The 26,978-nt window shown below is 47.8% G+C and overlaps 1 protein-coding gene across 2 annotated transcripts in view; it reads left to right on the top strand.

Annotated features, from left to right (window-relative positions):
- Nucleotides 1-17,642: 17,642 nt before the first annotated feature.
- VhaSFD (V-type proton ATPase subunit VhaSFD) overlaps nucleotides 17,643-26,978 on the top strand; it is a 45,722-nt gene continuing 36,386 nt past the window's right edge. Inside the window, exon 1 of one of the 2 annotated variants that reach the window (XM_065429768.2) lies at nucleotides 17,643-17,770. In XM_065429768.2, coding sequence (XP_065285840.1) covers nucleotides 17,752-17,770 — 19 coding nt within the window. In that variant the 5' untranslated portion in view covers nucleotides 17,643-17,751. Of the gene's footprint in view, nucleotides 17,771-21,410; nucleotides 22,310-26,978 lie in introns of those variants that run through there. The other variant, XM_065429766.2, reaches the window with a different exon arrangement.

The following is a 26,978-nucleotide window of genomic DNA, read 5'->3' as shown; positions in this document are numbered from 1 at the left end:
CTGCATTATAACCTCCTTGACGCGGTCGTTCACCGCTGCGTAGGCAAACCAGAAGTCGTTATGCACCACGTTTCGATGCAGCCCTTCGTGACACAGTAGAATTGCAGCCTTATAGCTTACCGTGCTGCTTGTCTTCTGCATGCATTTTGTTTCGCCTTAAATATATTTTTAACATCGAGCAATCTTTGGCTCTTGACGGGTACTACGTGGCAGGTCTCGCCTCGTTTCAGGCTTCTCAAATGTATGTATGTATGTATGTATGTATGTATGTATGTATGTATGTATGTATGTATGTATGTATGTATGTATGTATGTATGTATGTATGTATGTATGTATGTATGTATGTATGTATGTATGTATGTATACCCGCCGTGGTTGCTCAGTGGCTATGGTGTTCGGCTGCTGAGCACGAGGTCGCGGGATCGAATCCCGGTCACGGCGGCCGCATTTCGATGGGGGCGAAATGCGAAAACACCCGTGTGCTTAGATTTAGGTGCACGTTAAAGAACCCCAGGTGGTCGAAATTTCCGGAGTCCTCCACTACGGCGTGCCTCATAATCAGAAAGTGGTTTTGGCACGTAAAACCCCAAATATTATTATTATTATTGTATGTGTGTATGTGTGTATGTGTATGTATGTAGATACTTTTTTTTCATGGGCCACTTACACATGCTTTCTACCTTGTGTACTTTTCTCGTGTCATCGCCAGCACACCTTGAGATTATTGGTGCGTGCACCATGTCTCATACAAACAATTTGCTCTACGGGAATCTATTCTACCGAATCTACTCTACCCATGGGAATTGCCCACATTTTTAGACTGCACTATCTTTGGGATCGGACCGTATTTTTGTTTAGAAACGCAGCTGGAAAGAAACAGGCCTGACAATGCTAAGAATGCCACTGGTGTTAATATTCGGTAATCAACTCCATATTCGAGGCTTCTTTTTTTTAGAATTTTCGTATTCGATTCGGTTCGGAAATTTCGCTATTCGAAACCTCAAGAAGCGATCAATGCATACAAAGGCCCACCTCGATACGTTCATGCTATATGGAAGGCCAGCGAACGTTTAGGACTCCTTGCCGTTGAACAGTACTGCCAACCTCCGAAGACAACTTTTACCCAACTCGGATAGAGATGGCCCTAGAATTCCCCAGATATCTTTTTCGAAATGTGGTTGTTAAGTTCGTCAACACAATGTTTATAATAATAAGACTCCGTTATGCAAACAGACTGCCACTTCTATAGTTTAAATTTATTTCTATGCTTGCTTTAAGATATTCAAGTAATAAAGCCACTGGACTCAAGTTTAAATGATGTCGAAGTGCAAGTTGTTATGCTAACACAGCCTTTTGCTTGAAGCCACATTCACAGAAAAGACGTCAGCAGCACGTACATACTTTATTGTTCTCCGTGGTTGTTTTGGAAATAGACTAAGTTCCGGAGATTCATCATTATCATCAGCCTATTTTATGTCCACTGCAGGACAAAGGCCTCTCCCTGCGATCTCCAATTACCCCTGTCCTGCGCCAACCGATTTCAACTAGCGCCTGCGAATTTATTTCTGCTAGGGCCCCATCTATTCTGCCACCCTTGACTGCGCTTCTCTTCTCTTGACCCTCATTCTGTAACACTATAGGTCCACCGGATATCTAACGCACGCATTGCATGACCTGCACAGCTCCATCTTTTTTTTTTCTCTCTTAACGTCAATTAGAATATCCGCTATTCCCGTTTGCTCTCTGATCCGCACCGCTCTCTTCCTGTCTCTTAACGTTACGCCTAACGTTCTTCGTTCCATTGTTCCATGCGTGGTGCTTAACTTATTCTCGAGCTTCTTTGTCAACCTTCAATCTTCTGCCTCATATGTTAGCACCGGTAGAATGCATTCATGTTCACCTTTATTTTCAATGATAGTGGTAAGCTTCCAATCAGGATCTGGCGATATGCACACCAACCCATCTTATTCTTCTGTAAATTTCCTTCTCATAGTCAGGGTCCCCTGTGAGTAATTGACGTAGATAAACGTACTCTTTTACAGAATCTAGCAGCTGACTGAAGATCCTGAACTCTTGTTACCTTACCTGGCTATTGAACATTATTTTTGTCTTCCGCATATTAATCTTTAACCCCACCCTTACACTTTCTCTGCTAAGGTCCTCAAACATACACGTAGCTTATTCTAACTGTAAAGACAATGGGCGCCGGATCTCCCTCATAGAATGTAACAGTGTCGAAGCAGTGCACCAATTCACGACACCAATGCAAAAAATGTGAATATTTTTTTTTTAATGCCGCGAACTGACTAGCACCACCACACTTAAGCGCTTTCGCGTCATTTGGAGCGAAGCACAAAGATACGCGGCTAATTTTTATCTTTTCTCCAAAGCAAAACTCGCCCAAGCTCAAGACCACTCCGTCCACGATTGCCCCTCCTGTGACAAGCGGTTCCGGCAAAATTTTGTTGACCGGTAGATCGGGTTATAGGTGGCAGCCCCGTCGCCGCGTTTTAGTGTTCTTTACTCTGTGGCCGGGCGGCGGCTGGCATCTAAATGTCCACGGCGGCGCTTCACCGTAATCGTTTTGGGCTGATTGTTTCGTAAGCATACGCGCTGACTGCAGCGAACTGTTAATATATTACCTTCCAACACCACAATTATTGCACTGAATATTCGCAATGAAGATTCTTACTACACGTGAAAGGAGCGCAAAACGCAGTTGATGTACTCGTACATCCATGGTACTTTTTGTTCGCGTTCGGCTTGCGTTCTCCTTATGCTGTTGGCGTTTCTGCTTGGCAACTGAAATTACTGCTATTCTTGTACTGGTTGCAAAAGTGCCTTTATTCCTGAACAGCGAAGTAGATAGTTATTGTCGCTCTACTTCACTACTTGTACGCATACAAAAATTTACGATCATCTGTGAAATAGAAGATAGTTGGTAAGCTTAGTTAAACAAGGTGCACCACTATGAGTGACAGCGCAAAGGCAGGATCTCCGTGTGCCTACGCACGCATTTCTTTTTTTCGCACCGTCAGTAAGAACGTAGTATTTTAGCACAAGGGTGTTTTTGCATGATAACTAGTCTGAGAACGATGTGAATAACTTTCAGTTATCTTACAATGCAACCTCATCACGTTGTTTTCGCTGTTTGTGAAAATAATGGCCGCTACCTTTCGTCAAGCTAACAACACAACCCTAAAGAGCGCATTATGTTTGCCGCGCCAGCAACTCACTTTTTCTACGTCCTGTGTCTAGCGACTGCAACGTTACTCATGAGCCTCTATAGTAATACTCTATTACCCGCTTCCCTTTTGTAGCATATAATCAAAGTACTAAAGCGCGAAAATTCCCTTGCGACGCACAATTACTGCTGCGTATATAGTGGGACATATACATGGTAGATGGAACAGTTAAGAGATGGTAGCATCCCCACCAGGGTGTCTACCAAGTTGACATTTCCAAATTCCATGAGTTTTCCAGGTTTTCCCTGAGTGAATTTGCAATATTCCCTTAGTGACACAGAGCTTTGTTTTATGTCAACACGGTCTCCCTACATCATTTCACCCAACGGTGTCACTCTCTAGTTAGCACGTTAAAAAATAAATAAAAAACTTTGTCCAGTTTGAATGGTAAGGGGTAGTGTTTATTTTATTCAAAAAGAAAACAGCAGCGAGGGGTTAGTAAAATGTACAGCGAATAAAATATCTTCGAAAGAAATAGTAAAAACCATTGCAAATTGAGTCGAACGTTTTCAAATACGAATAAGAGATGCATGCAGAATATTTTCGAATATGAGCTATTTCTATCAACTGATAGCAAGCTAATTGGTATGAGGCCCGAACTTTATCACAAGTGAGATTATCTCGCAACAGCTGGTAAGTCAACCTCAATTCTCCTGACGTACTCTCAGCTTGCACACAACACCTCAGTGTTGCATGTGACTGTTTTAAAGAGCTTTTTTTTTTTTGCCTGGATGAGGGACACCTGCATCTCGGCATCAGCGAACACTTTGCTTTTAGAGTGCAAGCTCCTTCAAAAAAGTGGTCGCATGCTTCCTTTCCTGTTCATTTCTGAATGCGTAGGTCCTTGTCTTCTTGTTCTCCTTCGGCAGCGCGTTCGCCACACGGGCTATTTGAAGCATCCTCCTGGACAATTGTACAGTCAGCGTCCGATTTTTCGGACTCCCTAGGAACCGCGAGAACGTCCGAAAAAATGAATGCGTGTCTTTTACAGCCCTTAATGGTTCAAATCTCCACAGCCACGTCCGAAAAAGCTCTGCAGGCCGGCCAGTACATTTATTAGGCATGTCGGTGCTTTACTGTGACAGGAGATGGCGGGTGCACGCTTGTATAATTAAGGAATACGTACTGTGTCCCGTGACAGTTGCCACTTCCCACACTTGTTAGGCTTCACAGCGTAATATTACTGTAATGAGGCGAAGCTGGCGTTCGGGAAGCGGCATTATGCAACGCGCCGTGCTTTCCGAACTTCGAAGCCAATCGCGATCACCACAGAGGCGGTATCGATGCCATTGCTGACAGCGGCGAATTCTTTCAATGAAAAACACGACACAGAGCGGCAAGAAGCTTAACACCAAACCTCGAAGCAGCCAGGCCTAGCATTGGCGCGGTGGTGGCTATGGCTGCAGGCGGATCTGCGTGCGAGTGTGCCTGGACGAGGCGACGAGGTCATCAAAATGACGGCGGTGGTGGTTTTTATTAATGCCGTTTCGGACCTGCGGTCACGGCGAAAATTCCGGAAAATCGGACGGTGAAGCGTTCTTGTGTCCGAAATTTTAGACGTTCTTATACATTGACCCCATGGGCTATGTAGTTGTGCCACGAAGCCGTCCGAATTATCTAGCGTCCGGAAAGTCAGTCGACTGTACTCTGGCAACTCGTCCAGCCGACGCGACGTCAAAGACCATTAGTTACGATTCCTCTCTGTTGCTTGAGCCAGCATTACCGCCAATTTCGTTCCCTTTCAATAAGATTACAGCTAATTTTCCCTGATAGAAGCACAAATTCCCTGAGTTTTTCCAGACTACTAAATATCCCTGAGAACTCCCGGTTTTCCCGGTTTTCCCGGTTGGTAGACACCCTGCCCACTAAGCGACGGTCGTGACGTTGTACACCTAAGATCATTTGTATCCTGTGACATCAGGCGCATAAGAATTTCTTCCCTACTGCATGAGTGATCTCACGCAACATCCCTCATATGTTTCGTGGTATCACAAAGATTGCGGAATGATTAACTTATAGCCTCAACGAATTGCAGTGCTCAGGTGAAGCAGCGACCACTGCATTTGTTTGGAACTGTGCCAGATGTCTTTTATGACGCGCTCGATTCAGAATGCGGCAATAAAATTTATATGATTGTTACGAACAGAGGGCGCGACGATCGCACATGGTGCACTCAACACGTGCACTCACTGATTTCATTGCAGCGCAAAGAATACAGCGCAAAGCTAGATGAGTTTCTACGTTGTCAAAGAAATGCATACCGGCATTTCCGACTGCGCTACAACCACAGAAAAAGCACACTTTAAAGGACACGTGCACCACACGCGCACATGTAAGCAAGTAGCGGCTAGCAGACAACGCGCGACGTATCGTGGTTCAGCCAGTGTCCGCCAGGTGGCGAATCTGCCCGCCCTCGCGGCCACTAGTCGGCTGTGCTCGACGCCATAGTGTCCACCTACGCCCGCATCGGCTCACGCTGCTTTGTTTGGTGTTCCAGCACACGTTAGTTGCGCCAGTTCCAAATACGTATTTCCTTAAGAGGGCTCAAGCATCGACAGCAGACTTCGAGATATGAATGACAGAATCGCAGTAGCAGTCTTCGTTAAATGGTCCAAGGCATGCACACACTGCCCTTTACTGCGCGAGATGAGTTCGCTGCTGAAGACCAAAAGCCTTAGTTCGCATGCTAATTCGATGGTAAGTTGCAAGTGACTGTGATCGAAAAACGCCGTCACCTCAGCAGTTTTACCGTTTCAAGGTCTTAGTGCGCAATTTCAGTCATCAGCATCGGCAAGAAAATGCTTGATATTAATTTCGCTGAATACCTAAAATGTGCAAATGTGCTACATACATGTAAACATAAATCAGCAGAAATGTTAAAGACGAGCGCGTAGCCATGGAGAAAGAAATTCAAGAAGAGGGGACACTCGGCGAGGACTGGCAACAGGAAACACGTCACGCCTAGTATTAATCCCGTCCGTTAGTTGACGCGAGCATCGGAAAAAAAAGAACGTGAAATTAACTTACAGACAACGTTTTGTTTTTCTTTATTCTCTCTTACTAAAACTACAAAAGGTTTTGCGCATAAATGAACTTATACTTTGCGACTTATTTTTCTTGCGTCAGCTAGCAACAAGCTAACGACAGACCAGGCGCGACCGATGCATGCGTCATGCGCCAGACAGGCCACTGAAGCCAGCAAGGCCGGTAGCGCATGTGAATTTCGCCAGTTCGGCGACCCGTCTATTTTGGATGTAGCGTGTTTGTCGGGCTCCCGGCGTATTCTTGCGTTCCTTCTACACTTCGACACCACACCACTGCACTATTGGACTACGGCAAGGCGAGGAATTTGGTCTGACAGTCAGCGACGCATTTCAAGATATTTTGGCTTTTACGGCACGGAACCGAGGCTTGTGACGCAGTTAGCGAAAGGCAGCTCGGCCATCCTGCCGCAGTTTATTTGAGATAATGGCTAGTACTGGCTAGTTTGCGACGCATTTTGCGAGCCCCAACGTTATTATAACTTATTTCGATAGTTTTTGGGCACGCTCGCCGCACCCGGCATTGCGACGCAGCTTCGTGTGTACTGAATCTTACCGGGACAAGTTTGGCGCTTTCTCTAACCCACAGCATTATTGTAACTAATTTCGCTACTTGTTGAAGTACTTTTCATGCACAGTGGCCGCCCCCGGCGTTGTGACGCAGTTAGCGAAAAGCAGCTTGACCGTGTGCAGCAGTTAGTTTCGCGTCTTCTGACTCTTACTCGAACAAGTTCGTGACGCATTCTCTGACCCCCAAAATTATTGTAATCCGTTACTTTTTGGGATGCTTTAGAGGCGCGCTTGCCGCAACCTGGGTTTGTGACGCAGTTAGGAAAAAAGCACGCCGGCCATGGTGATAGTTTCGCGTGCACTGAATCTTAGTTAGACAAGTTTGTGACGCTTTCTAATGGACCCGCAACATGTAGTACCTTCTTTCGGTACTCACGCTTGTTGAAGACGCGACGAGCGATTGCCAAGAGTGATAACACTGGAGTGTGTTGCTTCCGTCGGCAGAACGCGCAAAAGATAACGCCGAGAAGCTCAAAAACCAAGAACTCGAAATTTCTGTCTTCTGAACGATTGAAAACAGGCCTTGCACCCACGCATTTCGTTTGAGCGCGTGTGGCGAGCGTCTAGCATGGTCTGGCTGAGAGCTTGTGTTGTGGCGACCTCAATGTATGTAGCGTACTATCGCGTTGGCTGAGGCCAAGTTGTTTTGTAAAAGCGCAGTCGCCAGCGCATCTGTGCTCCTAAAGTGCAGGAAATAATGCCCGGGAAAGGGGGAATGTTTGGAAATCAGATGTTTTCTTCATAACTTATAGCACAGCTTGGAACGAGTCGGGAATTTTCGACGCCATGTATGTAAAAGCGAATTGCTTTTGTTTGCAATGTCGCCCGTTCTCCACCTTCACACGTTTCCCCTCTACATGCAGTATTCCTGTCTAAATACCAAAATGACACATGCTTGTAATTTACATTTTTCAGATCATGCCGTCCGGTGGAGCTTCGTACTGGAACTACTGCTGCTTACCTGGTGCCACAGTTAACGTTGGATGAACGCACGAAAAGGCCGGAACGAGCATTTATATAGAGCGAAATAAACATTTCCTCGTTTGCAAGGCGTTTAGCGTCTACTTTATGAAATTGCACGTGTCACAGATTCGATGCAGGTTTGCAAGGATCGTTCGCAATCATTTTAATTCAATAAACAATTACGCACTAAGACCGTGCGCAATTGAACAGCAAAAGCAAAAAAGAGAGAGAGAGAGAGAGAGAGAAAGGCGCCGAGTAGCGCAGCCGGCGTAGCGCGTGCCAGCTAGCGTTCAAAACGCGCGCGCCCAAAACCGAAACCGGAAGATGTAATCTCATCCGCTTGATGCGCTACAGTCAATTCGGCCGCTGGCATGGTCGCTGTGCTCTGTGGAAGTGTCCGCCCATTCTCTGTGGCGTAGCGTTGGTTCTTTGTTCTATGGCGTAGCTTTGTCGTCGCATCCCGCGTATACACTTTGCGCGGCGTGACGCAATCTAAAGCGCTTTTGTTCCAACTCTCAACCGCGCGGAAGGAAGCTTGGCTGCGCACGAGTTAGCGCGGGGCACCCCGCATGTGAAGGCGCCAACGTTTAATGCGATATGCATTCCGGTCGCGCACGTACGTGTGGGCAAATTCAAATGAGCACCGACCTCTCTAGTTGTCAGAATGACGCTCTTCTGTGCCGTATAGGCGAGAGGTATGTATACGCCGCAGCCTTGCTGGCTTTCCTATGCGCGTTAATCGCCACGGGGATTCGTCGGGTGGCAACAAAGGGCGCACCTGCGTGCCGTACAGGGAGCACAGAGCAGCAGACCATGCGTCAAGTGCGTAACAACTGACATTTGCGTTTAAAAGAGAACTGGCACAGCGCCGCTGTCACGGCTGTTGTCACTGCTGTGCACGAGGTTGTTTTCCAACGGCCAAATTAGTCGGCATTCTCTAATATAGAAAGAGAGAAAACGTTGCACAGACAAGCCCAGATTCGTTCAACTCTCCTCTAAAAGCTTTCTTTTTTTACGTCAGTATTAGGCCATCGCTACTGGAGATTGAGACTGAATACGTGAGGGTCTTTTTGGCATAAAAGTACAGGGTGTTCAAAATTAGGCTTTATGGTTTTGTGAAAGTTTGGCACTGGGAGGCACGCGAAGACCACTTGTGCAATTAAGTTACGTGGCCAGGGGTACACAAAGTGAGATTATAATTATCGCTGTCAGCAGCCCAATTAACTAAAACTGAATAATTACCTTTCTGTTGACTGCAGGAAATGGGTATTTTTGTATAAAACGTTAGAGGTGTAGCGTTCCTAACTAGAACGGCAACAGAAATGACATCATCTAAGTGAGACGGGTGTCGTCCGCCATTTTATTCCAACTTCTTCCTTCTCACTTCTCCCCTAGCACCTTCCTTCGTCTTCTTTCATGCGTCCAGCGCAGACCGCTTCACTCTTCCGGATTTCTTTTAATTACACCTCCTGGGGTAATACTTGAATACGTTTCCAATAGCGGCGCACTCCGTTTGGCCCGAGGCTCCGGCGTACCAGACATTCTTCAATATTCCATGCTGGCATGCAGTCTTAATAACTTGAAATGGTCCGCAATATTTTGAATTTGAGGGCACAGCTCCTTTCCTTACAAGGACATAGTCTCCAGGCTGTATGTCCGGTATCTGGCTACTGTGCCTTTTATCAAAGTTTCGCTTCATGCGGCGCTTGTAGATCTCCTGTTCTTTGACAGTTTTCCTTACTTCCGCAAGTTCGAGGTTCTCTAGGAGACCTAGCTCACGATCTGCAGGAAGTATGGGCGCTGTACCTGAAGTTACAAAATGAGGGCTGCAGCCTAAACTCGTGGTGTATGATCTGTTGTGATGCTTCACAGCGGCCTCGAGACAGCACTTCCAGCCACCGGCAAAGTCTGGATACATCTTCAGATACTGTTTGATGTCTCGTATGGCACGTTCCGCTAGGCCGTTTGCTGCCGGGTGGTATGGAGAAGAATACTTTATCATGATGCCGTGCTCCTGGGCCCACTTTGATAATTTGGCACTCCGAAAAGCCGGCCCGTTGTCGCAGACGAGCGTCTTTGTGTGTTTAAAACACTCAGCTTTGAGGAGGTCTATTACGCTGTTTGCGTCTTCTTTGCCAGCTTTAGCCGCAATCGTCCGTGTGCACTCATCTATGGAGAGCAAGAAAGCTTGCGTTCGCTTGACTCCTTCCCCCTTCTTTTTGAGCTCCGCGAAGTCCAAATGAATTACTTCGAACGGGATGCTTGAATATTCAGGGTTTGTCATAACGTCTGTCGATTGCTTGAATTTAACTTTGTTCACCTGGCAGAGGTGGCATGTGCGGATGTAATGGCTGATGTCGTTTTTCATGCCCGGCCATGTGAATCTCATGAGCAATTTCTTATAAGTGCGCCAGAAGCCATCATGTCCACCCGATTCAGGGGTGTCGTGGTATAGATGAAGAATCCTTGGAATCATAGTTGGTGGTACGTGATACCTTCCATTGATAAACTGGAGCTCTTCTGTACCTTCCCATAGCTTAATATGATTGATTGTATCTGGATTATTGCTTGATTCCTGTACAAGTAATCTTGATAGAGCGTCAGCGTCAGTGAGGAGTGGGCCAGGACGGTGCGAAATTACGAAATCAAATTGTTGCAGATAGTTCACCCATCTAGCAATGCGGCCTCTTGGCTGGGCCATGCTCAGAAGTTGAGTCAATGCTTGATGGTCCGTGAAAAGTATGAATTTGGCACCTTCCAGGTAAGTACGAAAGTACTGCACAGCTTTTAAGACGGCCAGAGCTTCCTTTTCTGTGGTACAGTAATTGATTTCGGCGGGTTTCAGGGTATAGCTGTAGTACCCCACGACGTAGTGTTTGGTTTGATCAGCTTGTTTGGATGGCTTCTGGTATAGAACTGCACCGGTAGCATAATGTGATGCGTCCGTGTTCAGCACGAAAGGCAAGGAAAAATCCGGTATTCGCAAGATGGGGTCCGACGATATTAGTTTTACAAGCTCACGATAGACAGCTTCGCACTTCTCGTCCCAATGAAAAGGCACGTCTTTCTGAGTTAAACGTGTGAGGCACCTTGTTCTCAGTGCGTAGTCTTTGATAAACGCCCGGAAGTGTCCTGCAAGGCCAAGAAAAACGCGCAGGGAGTGCACATCATAAGGCTTTACCAGCTTGGAGATTCTCTCTACCGATTCTTGCTTGGTGCTTTTAGTCTGTCCATCAAACACCCTGCCAAGAAATACTACGGTATCTTGAAAGAACGCACTTTTCTTGAAGTTGACTTTGAGTTGGGCAAGACTGAGGGCATGAAGAACTTTTGAAAGATGACTACGGTGTTCGTCCTTTGTCTTTGAGTAGATGATGATGTCGTCGATGTACACATTGCAAAATGTGCCCAGGTAAGGTTTCAGAATGTCCGTCATAATCTTCTGAAACCACGCAGGGGAGTTTTTCCAACCAAATGGTAGGCGGTTGTACTCAAACAAGTCAAATGGGGTTATGAACGCGGTGTACTTCTTCGTTTCTTCACTTAGTGGAATCTGCCAAAAGCCCTTGCAGAGATCTATTCGTGAAAACCAATGGCAACCACCGGTTTCGTCAATGATGTCGTCGATTCTCGGCATTGGATAAGGTATCAATTCAGTTTGACGATTGAGAGCCCGGTAGTCTGTGCAGAGGCGGAATGTCCCGTCTTCTTTAGGTGCAATAGTGATAGGAGAAGCAAATGGGGATACAGAAGGCCGGATGATACCTGCGTCTAACATTTCTTGCAACTCCTTTTTCAGCCACACCTTTTTATCTCTGGACATATTATAGGGGGTTCTACGAACCACTGTTTTATCTGCGAGCTCGAAAGGAACGACATGGGATTTCATTGCTGGAGGGTAGCTTCCTATGCATATAAGCTCTGGGTACTTAGTCTTGATGTCTTCGTGGTGAAAAATTAGCCTTGATACACTAGGTTCTTCACCAGGGTCTTCTGTTCTTATCGTGTCTTCGGCCATTACCTTGTCATCCCAATAGAGGCTCATCTTAAGTTTTTTCATGTCTGGACGGGACAAAATAAAATCGTAGGTGACATTGGGAATGGCCAATACGTCACTGGTAATAGCATTTCCTTGAAATTCAATAGCCAGGGTTACCCATTCGCTATGCATGGTCACTGACCCATCGTAGGCTTGGACACGCAATGTTCTACCAGCGTGCAGACGACTGGCATCCACTCGAGTCTTGTTGATAATAGATACCGAAGCTCCACTGTCAACGAGAGCCTTCACTTCAATGCCATCTACCTTAATGGGGGCGTACAATAAGCTTGACGACACCAAATATACTGTCTCACTGAAGCTCTTTTTCTGGGGCTTGTGATGCACGGTAGACAGATTATGTGGAGGTAGGTTGCTGTGAACTGCGGTAATTGGTTCTTCACCATCCTCACAGTCATGATTTACGCTTCCCAGAGATTTGTTTATGAAGCTGTGTTCACATTCAGTTGACGGCAACGACTCTAGATTGGAATCAAGTTGCTCTGTTCTACCATCTGGCTGTCTTCTCGATGTAATTCTTGGTACTGAGGTCTGTAGAAAGTTCAGAAGGTCATCAAACGTTCTTGGACCTTTGAGCTGGACATGACAACGGATCTCGATACACAACCCTTGCGTTATCAAAGCTACAACAGCAGAAGACGACAGCTTCGGTTCTGCAGAATACAACAGGCGACGCTTCTCAAGACAGTACTCAAGCAGAGAGCCACCTGTATAACTGAACCGCAGTGCCGCATCCCATCTTTCTACTGCGTTGCCTTCGAAAGCCCCTAAAAAGTTGCTTTTCCACAGTTCCCAACATGTTGTTCCATAATCCATGAGTTGCACGTCATACCATTTTCTGGCTATACCGCCCAAATAGCGGCGCATATGCAAAATCTTTGTGTCGTCGGAGTGCCACAGATTCTTGTCACAGGCGTACTCGAAAAAACACAGCCAGTAGTGTGCATTTTGCGATTTTCCTTCAAAAACATCTGGTTCAACAATACTTCGTGCTGACTGCTCTCGACTAAGCGCTTGGACGAAAGTTCTCATTATTTCGAGCTGTTGTATAATGTTCCTTTGCAGTTCCATAACACTCAAGTCTAGGCTCACCTTCCCGGCAGGCGTTTCCTCTTTGAGGGTGCCACGTCGTATGGGTTCCAGAACGAGTTCGCTCAGTGTCTGCAGTTGTAGATTCACTGTCACCGAGCCTGTTTGCACGAGGGCTTGGCGGCTGATTGCAGCTTGTTGCAGTACCACGTTGATCAGCGCGGTAGAACTAACTTCAAGAGGAAGGTCCGTCGCTGGCTCACCGTGCACTTGGTATCGGGTGAACACAACAGACTCTGATGACGCCTGGTCGACGAAAAACGTCACCCGCATCGCTGGTCTTCGAAAACTGTCGGCTGCGCCAAAATGTAGCGTTCCTAACTAGAACGGCAACAGAAATGACATCATCTAAGTGAGACGGGTGTCGTCCGCCATTTTATTCCAACTTCTTCCTTCTCACTTCTCCCCTAGCACCTTCCTTCGTCTTCTTTCATGCGTCCAGCGCAGACCGCTTCAAGAGGCACTCATGCTTCCACACAGTATCAGTACCCTATCTATGCGACTACAGATTTTAATTGTCGTTCGCATGATTACGCATGCAAGAGAGTTGGGATCGGCGCGAAGCTCCTCCTTGATATGACACGGCTGTTGCGTGCGGCGTAGTCCGACAATTGGCAAAGGTGATAACAGTTCCCCTTCCCCTCTCGGCTGGCGAAATAAAAGATAGAGGAACCCAGAACCGCTGTCGTAACACGCGACCGCGCAACCTGTAATGATGGCGGCAGCCGCCATACGCCGAGATAATGGCGCAAGCGCAGAAGTCGGAGGGCAGTGCGCGTGCGCAATGGTGACTAGACGAGCGGGCGTGGTCCTTGCCTGGGCTACGCAAATAAAGTGGCTGCTGATTTCTAAGTATTGTAAGTTTTATTCAAATCAAGTGCAATAACTGCACGACACACCGCGCTGTCATATCTTGATTTCGCCAGCCAAGAGGGGAAGGGGAACAGTTATCATCTCTGCCTATGCCTCCGCCCCGTTGTCAGACTTAACGCCGCACGCAACAGCCGCGTCACATCAGCCGATTCTCACTCTCTTGCATGCGTAATCATGCGAACGACAATAAAAATTCTGAGTCGCATATCTCCGAGCACGGACACGCTAGAAGAATTCTTCCAAATGATACTGTGTGGAAACACGACTGCCTGTAACTTTTCACTACAAACATACCCACTTACTACAGTCAACAAAGAGTTAATTATTCAGTTTTAGTTAACTGGACTGCTGACAGCGATAATTAAAAGCTCATTTTATGGCCCCCTGGCCACATAACTTATTTGCACAGATGGTCTTCGTGTGCCTCCCAATGCCTAAATTTAAGAAAACCTTAAATCTTAATTCTGAACACTGGGTATATGCCTAAAAAAAGTCACTGGATATATATATTTCTAGCCAGCGTAACATCTCATTGAAAAGTTGCACGTATTGTACATCACAGTTGACATGGAAGCGAAAGCATGTCGTAAAACATCACAGTTGACATGGAAGCGAAAGCATGTTTAAATAAAGAGAGCACTGGCAAACACAAAAACGCGAAGGGTTATAATAATGATGCCTCCGTTTTGTCATGTCCGGCCTTCTTTCGTCCTAATCATTTCAGTGCTTTTATTAAAATTATTTGTGGTGTACCAATGAAATATTTTGTTCACACTTAATAAGAATAAAAAGAAACAGCTCGAAGCAAGCACGTTAAATGATGATAACAAATAGCGTCGAGTCCTTTTGAGATCTGAGAGAGAAATCGCGACGACTTAGTGGCTATGGCATTCTCTATGTACTGCTGAGCACAAGGACGCGGGTTCGACTCACGGATGCGGCGGCAGCATTTCGACGCAGCGAAGCACAAAAAAAAATTCTATTTATATTTGTGCGCACATTGAAGAAACTCGGACCGTCAAAATTGACCCAAGCCCTATACCGCGCTGTGCTCGTTCTGCTCTCCACCATGCGGTGTCTCGGCTCATAGCCCCGGCGCTACCTTCAGGCGTTCCCAACCGAATCAGTCAGTCGGACACACGTGCACAATGTCGCGTTGAATTCTATCCGGGTACGGTGAAACGGCCCTGTTCCAGTGCCACTCATTTTCGCTCTTCGTCGATGGTTCGCGAGCGGCGTTGCTCCCACACTATCTCCAGGACCGGCCGGCCGTGAACGGTGGATAACGAGAGGAATGGAATCGAGCGAAAGGAGTGCTAACATTACACCGTCCCAGTTTTCAACGCCAGCCTAAGTGTTATCTACGGTCTGTCCTGAAAGCAAGGAGTATAACCATGGAAAACACGCTCTGTTCGGCAAAATATTTCGGTACATCTAGCATTCTTCAACATAAGAACCTTGGGCATTGATACGGCGAGTTCAGCGAGTTTCCCACTGACTGTAGGAGTCTTGGGAAGTTATTTTGTGGAATCTAGTTGACGACCTTCGTTGTGACACTTTGGGCGTCTTCCACAGTGTCGTATGGGCGTTCTTTCGACGCGCTTTTCATCCTGGGAAGCAGGATGACGTCAGAGGGAGAGGAGAGGACGGGAATGTTTTGGAGCTGGGGAGGCGTGGTTGTGCCTCGTCCGGTCAAAAATTATCTGACAACGAGCGACGTGTGCGACGGAGCGTTGCCGTGGTGATGTCGCGATCCCTCGAAGCATGCACAGGACGCGTTGTCTCGGTCTCTGGAAGACTTCGGCGCATAAAAATTACGTTTGCCGTCGTACTCCAGGAAACAAATTCATTATGAACGATTCCCTTTCAGTCATGGAACGCGATAAAGATTTATTTCACTTTGGATTTCGATATCCGCGGCTTCTCCCGACGGGGAGATTCACTTGTGTGCCACCCTGAGCTCCGTCCTTCTGTTTCTGGGTCATATTAAAACAGCCACGTTTCACCTCCAGTAATAACTTGCGTTATGAAGCTTTAGTCATGTGCACCGTTGACTCGTTGCAACGATTCAACAAAAACAGTCATTCGAGTCTCCATTTGCACGGAGTTCAAACTTCTCGGCACGAGTTTTTTGCACGCCTTGCGTATGTGCAAATGTTCAGTGACAATTTGATTAACTTTGCGGCGTTCTCGGAATCTCTCGTTCTTGAACAATCATACGGACGCTTAAACGCCCATGAGTCGACACTAGCGTCTGAAACCATTGTCGACGAGAGCCCGGACCGCATGGCCCGCCGTGGACGTCTTCTCGGTCGTCTTCGTGCAATTCGAACACTCACGATCTGCACATTGCTATCATTGCCGTACGCTGCCCTAATCATCTCGAATGTCTCGGTATAGGGGACTTTCTCAGTTTAACGCAGAACTTTACCGCGTAGCGGCTGTTCCGACGTTCGCGCCATTGTTGTCGTAACGCAGGCGACGAAACAGGGGTACGCTCTAATAGAGCACGTCCCTTCGCTTCGCCTGTTCGAAGCCAGCTGCGCTTCGTGAAACTGAAGGTTCTCGCACCTTCCCTCGCGACCGGTTTCCGGGCAAGCTTCGCACGTGCGCGCCACGCCACGACTTATCTCCTTGTGTACTCTCAGGACAAACCGCGTAGTTTCGAGGGCGTGCCAATATTCGAAATATCGAATACGAATGGAATAGTCCTTGCTGTTCGATTCGTATTTTATTCGAGCATTCACTGTTCGAAATTGTCGAATATTCGTTTCTTCCGAATATATGAGGGATCGCAGCACTCACTGCAATCTCGTGAAAGCGGCGAGCATGAAAGGGAGGACTGTTTCGAATGACTCCGTTGCAGGAGAGCTGCGGTCGCTGCGCAGAGGCACCAGTTACCGAGCGAAATCACGGGACAGACAAATTCTGCGCAATAATTTCCAGTTATTCAGCACGAGTCGCTCACGTTTTAGGCAGCCCGCGTGCGAATTTGTTGTCTCGATTTATTGTTTAGCCGTTTTCACCATGCACATGCTTGCATCCCTTTAAAACGACGTATGCGGCAATCTAGTATACCGCACTTATCTCCTTCAACGAACACAGCATTACCCGTGCGCCTGGTGACAAGCTGACCCCTTGTTTCGTTATACTGCCCTCGTCGTGATGATAAAGATAACAAAAAAAGCTTTTGTATCTCCTTTACAAGCTTCTCAGTTTTCCAGGCGCCCGATTGCACATGGTATTACATACGGGCGTAAAATACCACACACACACACACATATATATATATATATATATATATATATATATATATATATATATATCTTTTTGTTTAACCCACACACTCCGCACAAACTTCATGTTTCACATTGTTTAGAAATAAGAAAGTATTTGATATGCAATCCGGTATTCGGAGGTCTTTTCCTCTCGACTTTCGACATTCGATTGGATTCGAATATTTCACTGTTTGAACAGCGCTACACTATGTTTATATCGAGGAGGCCGCGGTTTCTAACCTAACCTGACCTGAACGTGCAGGTCGTATACTATATTTGGTTTTCTGGCGTCTGGGCGTCATTTCCCCTCCCTGCAATACTAAACCCTCCCACCCCCTTTCCTTCTCTGTGCCTTCCCGCTTTGTTCCGGGTCGTCAAACGCCGTAAAGGCGAAATGGCAGCCGGCGAAAGAATGCAGCGCGCAGCTGAACGCTCGTCCACGCTGATAAGCGGCAGCGAGCGGCAGTTATATTACCTTTACGGCAACGGCGGCTGCGCTGGAACCGAGACCGCCGTGGGTCGCATATGCACGGAGTCTTGCGGATATACGTGCACACGGGCGACGGAAAGATTGAAGAAGCGAGAGGAGAGAGAAAGGAAAGAAGGAGGAGGGCCGTCACACAAACTGCAGATGTTGTCACGTGCCGCCGGTGAGCGATAACATCAGATACCGATTTTGTGGCATATACTTCACACGGTTTTAGATTCGCGAAAGATGGCGACGTGCGGGGTGTCTGTACGGACCCCGTATCGTTCGTGTTGCACGTAGTATACAGCGCGTTAGGGTAACCGTGGCTACTGTAACGAGCTGTATAATATACTATACGTGTAACATGAGCGCTGTAGGCGGAACGCTGCAGTAGAGGAAGGCAACGAAATTTGGCTGTTCGCCCAGGGACGTTTAGTAATGCGGCTCAGGAATTTATATTTGTTTCTAGATTCGGTAAGAAGATGGTGCGAGAGTCAGGCAAAGCAAAAAAAAAAGAGAGAGAGAGAGAGAGACAAGGCTACTGCGTAAAAAGAAAAGGGAAAACGCATTTTTCTTTCTTTTTGTATGACCGAAGAGTACCGTGATCATCACAAGCGCCGAAAGGGTCCGTATCCGAAGAGTTTGCACAGACGAGATGAGCAGAAAAACACGAGGAATGAAAATATGTGCCTTCGTCGGCAAGAAATTATGCAGGGGCCTTTTTTAAGAGATTCGGTGTACGTGAACGCGCATTATTATACGAAGTTCGAGAGCTCGGCACGTAGAAGTTACTTTCCCATACTGCAGGGGTAACTCTATTGTCATACTCCATGTGTGTTTTTGCATACAGGTCAAGCAGAGAATGAGTGAATGTATGTGCAGTAGACGTAGACAGACAGGCTACAGCCAGCTCGGTCGAGCCGCACTGCGCCTGGTGTCAAAGGCAAGGAAATGAAGGCTATGTGCAGGAGAATTATTAAGGGAGACGGTAATGGGATCCAGGTGGCATGGCTGTGTCGACGTGAGCGGGAATTAACGGAAGCAAAAGAGAAAATAAATGAGAAATTATGGGGTTTTACGTGCCAAAACCAAAGTCTTATTATGAGGCACGCCGTAGTGAGGGACTCCGGAAATTTCGACCACCATGGGGTTCTTTAACGTGCACCTAAATCTAAGTACCACGGGTGTTTTCGCATTTCGCCTCCATCGAGATGCGGCCACCGTGTCCGGGATTCGATCCCGCGACCTCGTGCTTAGCAGAGAAGTGGTTCTAGAGGGAAGGAGGAAAGGCTGGCACTATATCTTCTGCAACCCTTGAGGGAGCACGGCTCAGCGCCAGCTTAGCAGCCCAACACCGTAGCCACTAAGCAACCACGGTGGGTAGGAAGAGACGAAAATTCCCTGAAAATGGGTACAAATTGGCTCGTCCAGAGGCTGCTGACCTTACACTTCTTTAGCGTAGTAAGTCGTAGTAAGTAAGGCTGGTGATGTATTGAAGAAAACACTGTGTGAACATCAACACAATACACGCTGCCCACTGTGTAATTTGTGCGCGCTACGTATACAATGGGAGTAATAGGAACTCTATTTAGTTTCTCTCGCCTAATCGTCATTCCATCCCTCTTATTTTGTTCTCTTGCTCTAACCCAAAGCCGAAAAGCTGAATAGAACCACGGGGAAGAAAGAAAAAAAAGAACATGAGTGAGCTCTAGATCAGGCACTTAGACTCGACGAGCCTCTGAAACCGACTATCCTTTCATTCCGCGCCCATCCGGGTGTTGACTCTTGTGAAATAGACCCTCCATGCTTGCCAGACATTTTAAGGCGTTGTTTGGTTCGTGGTAGCTCTTATAATAATAGTGACACCCTCGTCACGATCGGTCCTCGCCATGCGCCCTACTCGCTATACTCTCCCTGATATTCTCTGAGCGCTCGGCGGTTAGAAATTACCACTTGCCTATCACGTGGCGAGGGCCTGTTTCCCATTACCATCTCCTTTATATTCTTGATGACTATGCTTCAAAATTATCACGTGACGCTGCCTTCTAGTATGTTTCCTTCCTCCATAGGAACGCCTGAGTACGGTCGGGTACTGCGGGATTTGCAGTCAAGCGTTCCAGTATACTGGAATATCTTCTGGCTTGTACATGTATATGTACAAGTCAGAACTAGTACGAAAATTGACAGATCCATAGCACTCAAGATCGTAAGTCGTCCTTGTTTTCGGCTCTGCATTCGAGAAAGCACATTGAGGCGGATTCTTCGACAGGCGAGACACGTGGGAAAGTATTAACGAACGAGGTCTGAGGTCGCATTTGTGTAGTAACCGTCGCTTCAACAACATTAGGCGTTCGCTTTAATATCACCGTGTCCTGTATAAAATCTGTTGTAGAAGTGTAAATAAAGGTTAGCGTCCTCTTTTCCGAAGCACACAAGCTACTGTTCCTTGTGGCGCAGCACTCGCCATGGCAAACGCTTGCAGAAAGAGTGGTCTGAATCGCGAAACCGACTTCGAAACGCGGTGACCTTTGCGCCGTCCAACGTGCAGAAGTTCCGGAGGCAAGAGCTGTTGCCTTCGCACCTTTGCGATAGACTGTGAGGATAGTTTTTGGGTCTTTTACTTCAGAGCTAGTGAGGCCGTGGTACTCTCGCACGTGTGCACTTTTCTTTCTTCCCTTCCGAACATAATCGTACAGTCAGGTATACAGTTCTCCGTGTCTTCGCATATGCGTACATGAGGGAACAACATCTAACATGCTGATCCGGTCCCAGTGACCTATTAGTGGATGCGCACAGCCTATAGTCACAATACAGCCGAGCAATTGCGACGCTCGCACGGCATCTGAATATGGGTCTTGCACGGACGTGGGTCTGTGTGACAGGCACGATGTTGGAAACAGATGCTGAGAAACGAGGCCTCTGAAATTCGGTGGTTCAGCTGGTTGCCCGCTGGCTGCGGAAAAGGAGGCAAAGGCACCATCCTTTCATTTCTTCCTATTTAGACACAATATATAGTCGCTTCTTTCTCCACCCCGTTTCAGCGCAGCTGATGGGGAATAATTGTTATTTTTCTTCTATTTCTTTCTCGTTCTCTCTTCTTCTAAATTTACCGATTTCTCTTGCGGAACTGGAAGATGGTAACCATGGTAAGTCGAGCGTAACAAGATGCCTTTAAGTGTTTATGCTTGGCGCTTAACGGAATAGCTTTTTTTTTTCGCAAGTTGATTGAATAATCTGCGTTAATGGGACGCAGCTGACGGTCCTCATCAAGCGCCTCACCCGCGGAGGCCCGAGGAAAATGCTGTTGCCTCCCCTGCTGTTAAGGAAAGTGGTGCAGCGGGAACGCATGCAGTGACGTTAACCTTCACACCACAACATCAGTCGCGAGGCCCGTTTTCGTTCCGTATGAGTGAGATGTCAGGCCCGGTTCTCGTCAATACCAACAGGAACGTCAGCCATGCACTGCAGCTGCGTCAACCTGCCAACGCGATACGCGTCCGAATGTGCTTATAACGTTCTCCACGGTGCAGGCGCGTCGCGTCACGCGACACTGCAGACTCGCACCAAGCGCTCGAAGTACGCACTTGCGCCCTACGCCTTCTCTCTTCCTCGTTCCCACTCTCTGTGCGTACGCTCACGCCGTTCTCGCCGGAGCGGCGGCACCGGCGGGGAGCGCAGCCTGTTCGGCAAACACCGCGCATGACCGGGCCTCGGACTCTTTTTTACTGTCGCCCTCCTCCTCGCTTCTTCCTCCCCTGTTTCTGATACAACGCGACCGAGCAGGCAGCGAATATGCGGCTTCCGAGGGCTGCCTGCTCACGTGCTTCGAACACCGTCGATTTCGGTCCCCGCCGGCTCTGTGAATAACGCGTTTGTCACAACGACGCGCACGCTCAGGTAAAGGGGGGAAAAAACTGACGTTTCGTTTTAACTGCATAGGCGCAGTTAGGTTGTGGAGGTGTATAGTCAACCAGGAGAAGCGATACGAACTGCTGATAAGCTTCTCGTAAGCAGACGGTTCTTCAAACACTATACGGAACTGCTGTTCGTGCAGGTTTACCCATTGGAGCTTTACGGCTCCTCGCACGTTTCACAACTTTTTGGATAATCGTACCTGTCCTATAGCTTGTGCCGCACTGTGTCTTCAAAAAAAGGAAAGGATCGACGAAGTGTCAGCCACTCGCCATAAACGTGGGATCTCGCCTCCTTTTCTTGGGACGCCCAAGTCAGCGATTGCTGGGACGCTCGCACCGTGGTTCCCGGCCTCGTCGAAGAGCACATCGGGATGTAGAAGCTGAGCTCAATCTGCGAATCCGATCTCCTCATTTCCGTCCAAGCTATCGTTTCTGTTGATTCTTCTCCAATCGGTGTCCGTTCGGTCAAAGGCAGACCGTTCAGTGTGCCGCGCCTATAGCAGTTCCGGCTAAAGCGCCTGCGTGTGTCCTCAAAAAGGCAAGAGGGCGTCAAGTAGAAGGCATGCCTCGGGGGAAGATGGAGACCGGTAACGGCGGCCACGGCAAACACCACCGGAAGCGTGACCGGCTGAGTCCCGTGGGTGGCTCGTACGAGCGGCGCAACAGCGACATCGAACTGGACAAGGTGACCGGTCCTCCCGAGGCCTTCTTCCACCAGGCGAGGCAGTCGCGGCGCGCCTCGGTAATGGCCGAGCTGGTCATAAAGCACCTCGAGGACCAGGACCAGGAGGACAAAAAAAGCTCAGGTAAGCGTACAAGCGGACGCCATCCGGCCTTCTATATTACATGCAAGTTTGCCCGCTAAATGGACGCTTCCAGTTTTGGTGCACGGGCTCGTGCTGTCTTGAAAACGCGGTGGCTACGCCCTTCGCGTCGCTGTGTCAAGTTACAATGCCGAGAGACTTTAACCACTGTCCTGATCTCTGTGAGATGTCCCTTTAGGCGATGTGCGCCGTCGTTGCAGTCCCACGACCGCACCCAAGGTGGCGAAAGCATGAGATAGCGACACGTATGTCATTGCCGCCTCTCGAATAATCGCCTGTATTTTATAGTGTGTGTTCGAGTGCGTTGTGCGCGTGTTTTGTGTCTATGCAATGTGCATCAGTGGCTTCATACGTCACCCTTATCACGTGAAGAACGGCTGTTTGCTTGTCGGAAGCAGAACTCTCCGTGCATGCATACTGTCATGAAAGACTCTCCGAGTCCTTTCCTCTTGCACCTCAGGGTCACGTGACTGCAGCTGCCAGCTTTGTTGCAGGCTTTACGGGCTGTAGTTTTGAACGCGCTGTGGCGGTGACTTGGTGGTCGATAACGAAGTTGGCTGGACATATAGTACAAAAAAGGGGACGCCGCAGCGTAGAATAACACCAGTCTCGCTCATTTTGCGGCTTGTTTTGAGTTCTGTGGGTAGTTCTCGAACTCGAAAAAGTGCTTGAAACATACGTACGACTTTGTACGCTACTGCCTGTAACACAGGTCACGGGAAGCGGCCGACAAACCTTGCAGAAAGCGGAAGGACTCATCTACTACACCGAGAAGCGCGCGCTCCCCCAGCGTCGTTACCTCTGTTATGGATGTGCAGTGAATTGTCCTCAGAGCCATGAGCCTGACACGCTGGATATTTGAACACACCGTGCGGCTATACTTGGTGACGAGTGATATACAAGTTGCATGCAGCTCTCCACGCTGAGTTACGCTGTCACCCGGATGTACAGCCTGCCTCGCTTGCTTTATTTACGTGTTCTGGCTTATACCTTATTCTGGTGTTCAACCACAACAGCCACAAATGAAAATCGTTACGCAGCGTCAAGTATGTTTGTTCGGCATGTAATACTGCTGTTGAATTTACGGCATTCCTACACGCGAAAAGAGAGAGAAGAGAGAAAGTAAGCCAAAGAAAAAGAACAGAAAACGTGTTCGGTGGTCTCAAGCAGGAAGCTGCATGATGGATAGCGTCATTTTATCTTCAGAACACGTTGGCAAGCTGTGGCGCAGTTATTGTTTCAGCCCACTATTACCGCTTGCCTGTTTTCTCTGGTGCGTTATGTTCCCAACAGATTGCTCTCCGGCCCGCAAACATTTTTTCTCCTATTTTAATGGAAAGTTGGCTCCTTTCCGCGCCGCGACAGTGGTATGTGTCGCATAGAGGCACACGGCTTTATTAAACGCAAAACTATACAGCGAGGTCTAACTGTAAAAACTTTCTTTTTTTGTTTGTTTTAAATGCGATAGCATTATAGGCGGACTTCACCCAAATTAGAGGTGCCATGTCCTTCTGACAAAAAAATATGCGCCGATCTTGAAGGCAGCGCACTGTAACACAGTGCCTCAAAGCGCTAGCTTTCACGAGGGGAGACTGCGAGAAGCTGGCGCGCGCGATACGTTTCAAAGAGCGATTTTGGCACGAGAGAAGCATGCGTGAGATCGTGGCCAAAATGCTTAGAGCACTGAGCTGCTGTGCTCGAAGACAGAGGTTCGGTCCCAGCATCGACCGGTTACTCATTTCTTTATAGCATTAAAGGTGGACCTCACTCACTCGTATAAGGCATCTAACCGAAAACTCGAGGCGTGCTAAAACGTACGCGAGCACATCGCAGTGTGCACGAGGTCGCAAGTTTGTAAAGAGAGGCGAGGTGTAGAATGGTCGCCTTGATAAATGAGAGTGTGCAAGGAGACCCGTGAGGCGCATGCGCGCGAGGCTGTCGACAGGTCACAGTCATCACATTATCTAAGTATCTGCTATCGCACACTTGTTAACGGTTATAAAAGTTCCGGCCTATTTATTTTATTTAAGGCTTGACATGGGGCGCCTCTCGGGCTGCTATTATCTTTTATAAATAAGTGTTTACTTACTTTTAACGAGGTACTCCGCGCAAAAGGAAACGATTAAACGTTACGACGGAGTGTATTCTGTAAGTGTCCACTAGAGGATGCATGTCAATTTCGTCTGCTGCTGAAGTACTGATTGGCTGGGCTGCGGTAGAACGTCAGAAGCGGTAAAGCTGCCAGCCAGTCAGCACTTCAGCAGCAGACGAAGTGGGCATGTGGACTAGGTGCAGACTAACAGAATACCTCTACACCCCCCCCCCCCCGTATATAGTTGCTTGTAACATTTGTCGATGCCTTAAGCAAGTAATTTATCAGGTTTTTTATATTGGTCACCTAATTACCAACATTTTTATTAACCCTGTTGGGTGTGTTCGGAAGCACACCGTTCACTCTCTACAGTAGCTCAGTGGCTATGGAGTTGCGCTGGAGGCCGAATGCAAAAAAAAAAAAGGAAATGTGCTCGTGTGCCGTGCATTCGGTGCACGCTAGAGAAAACCCGGGTGGTAGAAATTAATCCAGTGTCCCCCACTATACGGGGTGTATAATCATCATTAATTCGTGGTATATAGGCACGTAAATTACCAGAATATAATAGAAAGCACACCATTTCCTGACCACCTGAGACAACAACGATGACAAGAACTTTCGCGTACGTTTTTCTTTTTTTTTTAATATAAGGAAAGGGAGCTGAATTAGGCGCATTCGAAGCGTTGTGGGTGGCATTTCATGCTTCGTTACAAAGGCTATACTTTTGATGACCTGCAGCACTCTAGCAATTCATTGAAAGTTTGCTTGCATACAGCTTGGACCGTCGTCAATATAACCGCAAGTCAAAACTGCACGTCGAGGATGACGTGAATGACCTAGAAAAAAATTTATGAACTAGGTTCGCATATGCCAAAATGTGAGCCGCTTTACACGAAGTTTGCATTTCTTTCGACCTTATGCCCTCAGCGTGTCACCGTCGCTCGAAACATGCGGCAGAACGCAGCTGACCTGGTTCTTGCTGCGGCTTCGGGTCGCATGTGCACGTTCGGCATAGCGGATATGGACTTATTTCATCGAGGGGCGTAAAATTACACGAATGTCGGCGACGGAACACCTGCGCCTATAAAGTATATGCGTGCCAGCATATATACATTGTCGCGAAGAGGAGACGCATGCGGTGGTAAAATTTAGAGCCAATAGATTTACAAGCAAAAAAGTTTCTTCCAACTCGTCGTCATCGCCGGCTAAACGTCACCGTCATCACCATATGCTTTCTGGCTGAGTTGTCACACTGCAATGCTTTCTTTCCGAGTTGACGCTGCTAAACGATAAAGCATGGGCCAGAATAAGCGGTATTTCACGCGTTAGTATTTACGAGTGACACAGAAGTGTGCGGGTGTAAGACGCACTGCGGTTTTTGCAGGCCACAAAAACGATCTGATTATTAGGCACGTCGTATATAGAGAAGGAGGGGGGAGGGGAGGGGGGGTCTCCGCGGATTACTTTTCACCCCCTGGGGCTCTTTAACATTTGGGCAGCCCGTGTCACGTGCACGGTACACGAGCATTTATTGCACTCCGACCGCATTGGAATGCGGTCGGTATCGAACCGGCGACCTCGTGCTCAACAGCGCAACCTATAGCCAATGAGTTACCACGGCAAGTACGTGCTCGGCTGCGTAGGCGCATTACCAAGTTATTGGAGCGCGTGCGTGCACAGCTGGACCGGCATGAAAAGCAAGCGGTCAAGGCCGTCGGTTTTATGACGTTGTGGTGGCGTCGCGCTGGGGAGAAAAAACAACAACCGAAGCGAATGGTCACACTGGGAAGCAGAACGCTTGACGATGGAACGCAAGTCGAGACCTGCGGCGCTGTTCGTCACCGATGTGAAGAGAGTGCGTGAGTGACTGAAAAAAGTTATTTGTGCCCTCGTCGTCGAAGTCGGGAGGATGGACAGGATGCCCGAATAAGCAGTAACGTTTTGACAAACTGTGCTCTTTTGTACCGGGCAGCGTCAGTCAGTACAAAGCATTACTAGTATTATGATGACGAATGTGTTTTTTACAAAGAGCTACGACCTCCCGATGGTCACAGAATTAAGGGACAATTAAGTAGTACACAGAAAGAGACGTCTCCCAGTGGTATTCTAGCAAAAGTATCCAGGATTATATTTCTGCATTTCTTATGCTTATGCTAATTAAACGTTTCTCTTTCTCTCCTGCGCCTGTGGTTACCCTCCTGGCCTCGTCCATTATTGAAAACTCGATGAGCGAAGGGTTGCGGGTAGCGTGTTTCCAATGTTGCGTCATCGATACGCACTCCCCACACGAGCTGGAAGGCGTCGGCTGGTTTTCCGGTGTTGCACCAGATTGTATATGACGGATAGTTCGAGTCCCACTAGGACTGGAAGTATTCGTCGTATACAATCTTCAGTGTGCGTGAACTATCTCTTTCTCTCTCTTTCCTATCTTCCCTCCCTTTTTTTTTTGTTACCATGCCTAGAGTAAGCCACGCTGTAAGCAAGAGTTGTCTCTGTACCCTCTTCCACGTGCCGGGTAGCCGACAGTAGGCCCGCCTCATTAACAACCATGCCATTGTT

Source organism: Dermacentor albipictus, chromosome 1 (assembly GCF_038994185.2).
Source record: "Dermacentor albipictus isolate Rhodes 1998 colony chromosome 1, USDA_Dalb.pri_finalv2, whole genome shotgun sequence".
Taxonomy (NCBI): domain Eukaryota; kingdom Metazoa; phylum Arthropoda; class Arachnida; order Ixodida; family Ixodidae; genus Dermacentor; species Dermacentor albipictus.
This window is presented reverse-complemented; position numbering and strand designations above follow the sequence as displayed.